The 9,840-nt window shown below is 34.0% G+C and overlaps 2 protein-coding genes across 2 annotated transcripts; one reads left to right on the plus strand and one right to left on the minus strand.

The window, feature by feature from the left end:
• Nucleotides 1–363: 363 nt before the first annotated feature.
• Nucleotides 364–3,245, plus strand: LOC133324729 (peptidylprolyl isomerase domain and WD repeat-containing protein 1). Its single transcript, XM_061533568.1, has 10 exons — nucleotides 364–508; nucleotides 583–786; nucleotides 853–1,036; nucleotides 1,096–1,325; nucleotides 1,390–1,603; nucleotides 1,893–2,195; nucleotides 2,257–2,375; nucleotides 2,613–2,733; nucleotides 2,797–3,016; nucleotides 3,092–3,245. The coding sequence occupies exons 1-10, from the start codon at nucleotides 364–366 to the stop codon at nucleotides 3,236–3,238; spliced, it is 1,887 nt and encodes a 628-aa protein (XP_061389552.1). The 3' UTR covers nucleotides 3,239–3,245.
• A 2,372-nt stretch (nucleotides 3,246–5,617) lies between these two features.
• LOC133324730 (uncharacterized) lies at nucleotides 5,618–6,802 on the minus strand. The gene is made up of 4 exons (XM_061533569.1): nucleotides 6,550–6,802; nucleotides 6,254–6,409; nucleotides 5,843–6,200; nucleotides 5,618–5,774 (listed from the first exon to the last, which is right to left on the minus strand). Exons 1-4 carry the CDS (start codon nucleotides 6,800–6,802, stop codon nucleotides 5,618–5,620), a joined length of 924 nt encoding a protein of 307 aa, XP_061389553.1.
• Between the last annotated feature and the right edge of the window lie 3,038 nt (nucleotides 6,803–9,840).

Here is a 9,840-nt window from a genome sequence, read left to right on the forward strand (position 1 = left end):
ACCCAATGAAAACGGAGGAAAGTTCAGTTTAAGTTTACAAATGTATATTTACCTAAAAATGTTTTAATCTGGCAATGCTGCAATGGCGCCAAATAGATTTGTGCGTTAAAAGCCATAAAGATTACCATTAATTGCATATTTATACTAACGTTGGCAACCCTATTGTTTATGCTTATTTTCGACCTAAGTGTACCAAAGGTTAATCGTGTTTGTTTTGATTCTGCTTTATTAGTTACGTTTTAATACCTATTTCACATAAGATCGCAACCTCAAAGAACGCGGCAGATTTTATTGTAATCTGAAGACGTGTGTTTCGCCAAAGAGTTTTGTTTATCTTGGAAAACTTTCTTCCCGGGAGAAAATATGAGCGACAACGAAGAAAAGTCAACAAGGAAGCGTAATGCAGATCCCGATGAGAATGTCAATGAAGAAGACGAAGAAAACGGAGGATGGATTGGACCAATGCCAACAGAACAATCAGCTGCTTCAAAACCCAAAAAGAAGAAAGGTATGGTGTCCAGGTGGTGCAGTAGAATCAAAATTAATTTACATGAAAAAAATTAATTTCCCACTTCCTTTTAGTTTTGCCCTATGAAAAAGTTTATTTGGAAAATTTACCCGATGCCGATTGTTATGAGAAAAGTTATATGCATCGGGATGTCATTACACATTTGGTGGTGACCAAAACGGATTTCCTCATAACCGGTAGTATTGATGGCCATATCAAGTTTTGGAAGAAAATGGAAGAGGGCATCGAGTTTGTTAAACATTTTCGCAGTCATTTGAGTAAGTTACCCGAAGAGAAAAATTGGTGTATAAGTGTTTTAATTTTGTTCTGGTTTGATATTTCAGTGCCCTTACACTCGTTGACCACCAATGCTTCCGGCACATTGTTGTGCTCAGCCTCGGCTGATAAATGTGCCAAGATTTTCGATGTCATTAATTTCGATATGATAAATATTATTAAATTGGGTTTTACACCGGGTACCACCTGTTGGATCCATTCACCGGGTGATGCTGTTCAGAGTTTGGCAGTGTAAGTTGCTAGTAAATTGAATATCTTTATATATTTCTATAAGTATCTGTGTTTTTTAGATCCGATAAAGATTCCAATAAAATCCATGTTTACGATGGCCAAGGTAATGGTGACATTCTACACACCCTAGACACATTGCACTCTGCCCCAGTAATATCGATATGTTATAATGTACCAATGGACACTGCCATATCTGTGGACCGTAATGGCATATTGGAATATTGGCAAAATTTTAAATATGATTTCAAATTTCCCAAAAATGTTAGTTTTGATTCGAAATTGGATACTGGTAAGTTGAGAGTGGTATAATTTAATTTGTTGAGAATTGTAATATTTGTTTGATCGTTTCTTAGATCTTTTCGAATTTGTAAAATGCAAAACAATTGTCACTGGCCTGGCAGTTTCGAATGATGGCAAACGCTTTGCTACCATTTCTACGGATCGTAAAGTTCGAGTTTTTAAATTTCATACGGGTAAATTGGTACGAGTGTTTGATGAAGCCCTATCCACCTATACACAATTGCAGCAGACACCACTAGCATTGCCCAATATGGAATTTGGTAGAAGGTGAGACAGTGTGACTCTCATATTAGGTCATTGAAAAAAAAATCCACGCCTATTTTGGGTCATTAAAAAAATATTTTTAAAAAATCCACTCCTATTTTGGGTCATTGAAAAAAATATTCATTGAAAAAAATATTTAAAAAACACGCCTATTTTGGGTGACTGAAAAAAAAAATATTTTTAAAAAACCACGCCTATTATGAGTCATTAAATAATATTTTTAAAAATTCCACGCGTTGATTCAGAAAATTTTTATTTTGTATTCCAAATAATGTGTTTTATCTTTTTTTAGAATGGCAGCTGAACGTGATTTGGAAAAATCCGATTTTAATATGAGCAATAACATTATATTCGATGTAACGGGGCATTTCCTATTGTATCCCACCTTGATTGGCATTAAAGTTATTAACATCGAAACAAATCGCTGTGTTAATATATTGGGTAAAACCGATAATATTAGACCCCTGCATATAGCACTGTTTCAGGGTAAGGGCAAGAAAACGAAAGCGGCGATAACATTGGAACAAGAAGCAAGTGAAAATCCAGCCTTGCAATCGACCACAAATGATCCAACGCTATTTTGTACAGCATACAAGTAGGTGGTCATGACAGAATATTTTCAATATTTTTTTACTAATAACTCCATTTCATTTCAGAAAACAAAGATTTTATTTGTATAGCAGGCGTTTGCCTTCCGATCTGCAAGACGTGGATCGTGATGTTTTCAATGAGAAGCCAACAAAGGAAGATATTATTGCTGTACCCGAAGGACAAGGTGGGATAAATTCAAAACGATTATTAATTTACTGTAGACTAAAGCTAAAACTAATAATTATTTTTCTAACATGCCTAACATAACATAAGCAGAAGAAGGTTATTTTGCAAAAAAAGCAACTACGTAGCAGATTTTTTTTATAATTATAAATATAAAAATCAAAATCATAAGAAACTACGTGCTTGCTTTTTGTTTCTAATTGAGAAAATATTGGTTCTAATGATTTTTTTTACTTAGGTGTCCAACGAATGTATGAGAATGTCACTATTCACACAACCATGGGTGATATACACATGAAAATGTTCTACAAAGAATGCCCGAAAACTGTGGAGAATTTCTGTGTGCATGCCAAGAATGGGTAAATAGCAAATTTTAACTTTTAATCATTTTCTTTTTTTGATTACCTTTATATTTTCTTTAGCTATTATAATGGCCACATATTCCATCGTGTTATCAAGGGTTTCATGATACAAACGGGTGATCCCACTGGTACTGGTACAGGCGGTAAATCAATATGGGGTCATGATTTCAAAGATGAATTTGTACCGACATTAAAGCATGATCGTCCTTATACGGTTAGCATGGCCAATGCTGGGCCCAATACAAATGGTAGTCAATTCTTTATAACGGTGTTGCCAACGGTATGTTAATTATTTGGAAAATCTGTGGTTATATTTGTACTGTAAATAATTATTTGTTTACTTATTAATTTATAGCCCTGGCTGGATAATAAACACACGGTCTTTGGTCGCGTCTATAAAGGCATGGAGGTTGTACAAAATATTTGCAATGTCAAGACAAATCCCAAAACGGACAAACCCTATGATGATGTTAAAATTATTTCAATACATTTAAGCAATTAAGTTATGTATTGTAATTAGATAAATCGGAGAAAAAAGTAAAGAATGTTTATAAACACATAATAAAAAACTAATTATTTAAGTAAAATATTAAACACAAAATATTTAATTATCACAATTAGGTCATGCCTATGTTAGATTATTGAATTTACATTTAAAAAAAAATCCAGACTATTTTGGGGTCATTAAAAAAAAATATTTTTAAAAAATCCACGCGTATTTTGGGTCATTGAAAAGAAAAACACATGGTACGATCAGGAGTGTCGTAATGCTACTGATGTGAAAAACGCAGCATATAGGGAACCCTGCAGACAGTAGCAACACGTAACGTGATTGAGAATTATCGTGAGAAAAGGAGAGAGGAGAAACGTGTTTTCAGAAAAAAGAAGAAGGAAGAAGAGAAACGTGAGCATGAGCAAATCGAGGTGTACACGAGTCAGAATGAAGTCCGAAAATTTTACCAGCACCCTGTGTCCCGTGCACAAAAAGGAGACGATATGTGCCAGCTATATAAGAATTAGCATTCTTCCCATCGCATATAAAGTGATATCCAGTGTGCTGTCTGAACGATTGGAGCCAATGGTCAATGACATTATTGGACCATACCAATGCGGCTTCAGACCTGGCAAATCCGCCATTGACCAGATTTTCACTCTGGGCGAAATTCTGGAAAAGACCCACGAAAAACACATCGACATATTCCATCTATTCGTCGACTATAAAGACGCATCCGACAGAGGGGTTTAAAGCCATGTCTACGTTCGGCATTCCTGCAAAATTTATATGCCTATCCAGTATAACTTTAAGTGGCACAAGGTCGCAGTTAAAATCGGAAAGGACCTATCGGAGCCCTTCAATACCGAACGAGGATTCAGACAAGGTGAATGAATCACGAGCGTCGAATGAATCACGAGCTATACAATTTATACGCGGATATCGGCAGCGACTATGAATTCCCCAGCTCAAAAGGTTTAAAGCCATATCTACGTTCGGCATTCCTGCTAAATTAATATGGCTATGTTATCCTGTGGCACAAGGTCGCAGTTAAAGTTAGAAAGGACCTATCGGAGCCCTTCAATACCGAACGAGGATTCAGAAAAGGTGACAGTTTGTCATGTGATTTTTTTGACATCCTGCTAGAAAAGGTGAACAGAAATGTCACTCTGTACACCAAACAACACATGTTACTCGCCTACGCCGATGACATCGATATAATGGGTCGAACACTGCGAGCGGTAACAGCCACCTTTGGAGTTTGCCAAATTGGGTCTACCAGTAAACGGCGAGAAGACCAAGCTGATGGTATCAACGCACAAGACGTCCAGTAGACTCGGACCAACTGTGAAATTTGAGAACTACTGCTTCGAGGTAGTTAAAGATTTTATATACCTTGGTACCGCCATAAATAAAACGAATGACATCAGTTTTGAAATTCGGAGAAGGATTGTGATGGCTAACAGATGCTACTATGGTCTAAGTAAGCAGTTTAGAAACAAGGCCACCTCCCGCCAGACCAAACTCATACTTTACAAGACGCTGATACTACCCGTGCTGTTATATGGATCTAAAGCATGGATACTTGCGCAAGCAGATGAGGCAGCTCTTGGGGTGTTTGAAAGAAAAATCCTCCGAAAGATCTACGGCCCGATCTTCGTCGACGATGAATATCGGCGTCGAATGAACCACGAGCTATACAATTTATACGCGAACATCGGCAGCGACTACGAATGCCCCAGCTCAAAAGGCATATAAAAGCGAGCCTAATGATGGTTCCCTTATAAGGGGAAGGCCACGAATTAGATGTAAAGACCAATTAGAAAACAACATGTTGGAACGTGGTCTTTCAAATTGGAGGAGATGCGCACAAGACGGACGGAAATCTTTTTAAGCTCGGCTTATGGAACAACCGTTCTGTAACAAGCCAGCTAAGTAGGTAAGTAATTAAAAAATATTTTTAATAAATCCACGCCTATTTGAGGTAATAAAAATATTTTGTTTTTGCAAAATAGTCAGGCTGAAGACTAGTTTGTTGTTTTTATAAAAAAATATTTATTAGTGAGGAATGTATGACATTGTTCGCCGAGGGTAAGGCGGGGAAGACTATAGTTTCTGATCACGTCACTGATCCTTATCAGTTCCCTTAGTTTTTCGCCTATTTTGCAAAAACAAAACACAAATGGTATGACAATTAAGCCGCCAACATTTCTGTAATAAAAAATGTTTTTAATAAATCCGCGCAAATTATTGACAATTGAAAAACTATTTAAAAAAAAACATCTATTTTGGGTAGGTCATTGACAACGTTTATATAAGACAATCAGGAAAATTTCGCTATAATTAAGGGAATCTTGAATAGATTGGGTGTTATAGAGTGTGTACTTTTTAATTGACCTCCACATTACTTTCTTCCCAGCCATCCTTCTCCTCGCCACATTTGGTTAGAATTTCACAAAAATAAGGTAATTTTCGTTTGCAGTCCACAGTTAGCCATGTGCTATGCGAAGACAATGCCACACAACTTGTGTTTCGTAAATTTGAACTTAAATTTAAGAATTACAAAAAAGCTCTTTATTTTTTCTAGACAATATTAAAAATTAAACAACCTACCTCATTTTCGGATTGCCAGGTTCCCATGCTCTATACGCAAAACATTTTAAACTGTCATCATCCATGTTGAACATTTCAAATCGTTGACCTCGAGTTCGATTAAAACTGAGACCAACATATGCTAAATTTATTTTCGATTTTAGATTTATTTCCTCCTGCTTTTGATTATGTTCCAATAGGATTTGTGTTAGAGCTGTTGTACGTGTTTCCGAAGCAATGTGGGCTAATGAACCGCATCCGGTTGTAAATTCATCTGCGTTTTGTTTGCGGCATTTTAAGGTGGCATTTTCAAAGGTTTCAGGTTCTGTGTTTAGGGTAAATAGACCAACTTCGGGTATACAAATGTAATTTTTAGCGACTAGAGAGAAAAAAATGTTTAGAAGGTGTAAGCAATTTAGCGCAAGTACTTACCAATTAACTTTTCATACAAAGAATAATAATCAAATGATCTATCGCTTATTAAGGTTTTGGATGATACACCTTCGGGACATTTTAAAATGTGACAATTAAAATATAACTGCGGTTGTTCCCAATAATGATCTCGACTTATATTACCTGTTATTGTACCTTGGGCAATATAAAGTAAGAAAAAATATATAAATTTAATTTCGAACTATTAAAAAAATTATTCAGAAATATAGTCAAATTTATCAAAAATATCATTTAAAAAATTTAATTCCTCTAATTAATTAAGTGAATATCCTTACCTTTATTCGAGTAATTCTCCTTTGTATTATAGTTGAATGCCAATCCTTTATATTGCCGTGTTATTTGTTTACATAATTCCACCGATTCGACATTCTCAACATGTAACTTATCGGCTAAAGATCGATGTGATGACTTTAGCAAATAGAAATTGTATCGTAAATCGATATGATTTTCCTTACAAGTGAGAGTTGTTACCAACTTTAATGATATAAAGGCTGTAATGAAAACAATTACCATCACTTGTAACAACATTTTATTAGATCAACGAATTGGATTTCATTCTAATACAGTACTGAATAAATTTATTTCAATGTGAACAATAAATACTATTTTAATGACGTCATCAGTTCATGTAGTTTTCAATTTAATTCATTGTGACATGTAACTGACATTTAAATTGTTATGGTATATTACATTTATGACTTTTTATATAATTTTTTTTTTAACACTGTCACATCAGAAAAATTGGAGTATTTGGGACAACTCGAGAACGATTTTTTAAATAATTTGAAAAATTACTTTCTTCAAATGAATATTTGTAGGTGTAGATGGGAGTAGGGTTTTAATAAATATTTTTAGGCATCAATTTTTATAGATATTTTTTAAGCGTTACTGCCATAGACTGCTAAGGAATATTTTCAAACGTTGATTAAAACAAATATTTTTAAGAATTGATTTTTATTAAAAAATATTTTCATTTTTTAAGAATGTTTTTCAACCTAGATATGCTTAGATTTTTAATGAATACTTACAGGCGTAAGGGTTTAAATAATAGTTTCAAGCGTATAACTTAATAGAATATTTTCAGACATGGATTCAGATATGGATATGGATAGAATATTTTAAATACTATTTTCAGTTGTATATTTTTAAACAATTTTTTTAAGTTTAGATTTTTTAAGTGTATATTTTTAAAGAATGCTTTTAGCCGTAGATTTTTAAAGACTATTTTTCAGGCGTAGATTTTTATATTCTTTCTGATAATTTAAGACGTTAATATTTAAAGCAAATTTTGCGGTGTGGATTTTAAAAAAAAATATTTTTAAGTGTAGTTTTTTAATAATATTTTTAGGTATAGATTATTAGAGACTATTTTTTAATTGTAGTTTTTAAAGAATATTTTTAGGGGTGGATTTTTAAAGAATATTTTCAGGCGTACATTTTTAAGAATATTTTCAGGCGTACAATTTTAGGAATATTTTAAGGAAAATAATTTTTAAACACTACATTCAGACACGTTTTTTTATAGATTAAGTTTAGACGTGTTTTTTACAAAATATTTTCAGGCGTAGATTTTTAACTGAATATTTTTTCAAGCTTTAAAGAACATTTTGAGTTGTGTATTTTTATAGAATTTTTTTTTCCAGGAATTGATTCTTAAAGCATAGTTCCAGGCATAGAATTTTAAATAATATTCTCTGATATTGTTTTTAAAGAAAAGTTGTCCAGTCATAGATTTTTTACCCTACACAACTATGTTGTCAGGCAGGGTATTATAGCTTTGTGCAGCCCCAAGTATTGTGCAGTTAAGTATACCGATCGTCATATCTCGACCAGCTGAGTCGATCTAGACATGTGTGTCCGTCCGTCTGTCCATTATAATTTGTAAACACGATTCAGGCCATAGTTATGCACCAATGTTCACGAAATTTTGCAAGATGGGTTCTGGCCAATGAAGACCCCTATTTTTAGTAAAGATCGGTTAATATTTAGGGGATGAAATGGACCAAATACTTAATTTTTGTCAGTTTTTCTGGTCGCTCCAGAGGCTGAAATTATAGCCCAAACATTGCGAATTTTTACATGGAGAAGGGCATCGGGCGAAAGTATAAGCATGCCTTTTTTGATAAAGATTGGTCAATATTTAGCGGGTCAAATGGACCCTGACTTGAAATTTGAAAAATTACAAAATTTGTATTCTATGGCGTATATATTTGCCCCTGAAGGACATAGACCCGAGAAGTTGATAGTATATCCAAGAGCAGTGGTTGGCCTTTAAATTGATACCAATTGTATGGTCGTATACTCAGATGTGGGAGTTACACTTAAATATTTACATGTTCTTACGTACTGAGATATTATATAGTAATCCAGTACCATACTAGAGGTCGGAAATATAGCGCTAATCGCTTTGAATTTTTTCATGAGATTCCAGGTGTGGTCGTGCACAACGACTATAATTTTCAGTGATGATCAGATAATAATTTTGAGATAAAGTGTACCAAAAACTTAATTTTTGTGCTTTTTTGTGTCGATCTATAGTCTAACATCACAACAAAACTCACGGTGAAGGGAATCTGGACAAGTAATTAGAAGGACTTTACTGAATATTAGTAATATTCGGAATATATGTAAGTGTAAGGAAGAGGTGCTGTTGACCTCCAATCGGGAAAGATATCAAGAATAAATATCCGCAGGAAATTAGAGTTCCGTGGTAGTTGTGTAGGGATGAGCTTGTCTCTTTTCTTATCTCATGATTGATTTTGCTTTGTTTCTTGCCTTCCAAAAACTTTTCCATTTGCTATCACACTTATTTGCCAGATAATCTCTGTAAGTTAAAAGAATATTTCTTTCAGTCATAAATTTGTAAGGCATATTTTTTGAGGGGAACATTTTTAAAGCTTTCGATTTGCACGAAATTTGGCATAGCGTAATGAATTAGGTATAAAATGACGAGTTTTAAGTTTCCTGAAAATCGGTCGAAATTTAGATATAGCTCCCATACATATTTTCGTCCTAGTAAATGTAAATGGTAAACCAATGTCCCTATATATTGTTCGATTTGCACGAAATTTGGCACAACGTAATGAATTAGGTCTAGAATGATGTGTGTTAAGTTTCGTGAAAATCTGTTCAGAATTAGATATAGATTCTATATCTGATCAAATGAAAAATTTGTTATCGGTTGCAGAACAACATGTTTATGGATCCAATTTCATTTTACTGGTCCTTTAAAAAGGCGACGTCTGTTAGGGTTCATCTGTCGGCCCCGTCCGACTTTACTATTTTCCTTACTGGTTTATTATTTATCTAATTTTTTTCCTCAAATAATTTTATTATTTACACAAGAACGAATGAAGGATATGGGAATAAAGAAGCGGTAAAGGAACGATATCAGAAAAATGAACTATGAGAACTAAAGAAGTGTACCTTGTTCCTATCGTTGCTTTATCGAAATAATTTCAATGAACTAGTTTGTTCCGGAACGACCCAACCATATCCTAATTTAAGTATTTTTATTGACCTACGCACTTTTTTTAACTAATTTGGCATTTCAGATTCTTAGTGAT

The sequence above is a fragment of the Musca vetustissima genome, unplaced genomic scaffold (assembly GCF_032173495.1).
Source record: "Musca vetustissima isolate MV318-11 ecotype Yass unplaced genomic scaffold, APGP_CSIRO_Mvet_v1 utg20051, whole genome shotgun sequence".
Lineage (NCBI taxonomy): Eukaryota > Metazoa > Arthropoda > Insecta > Diptera > Muscidae > Musca > Musca vetustissima.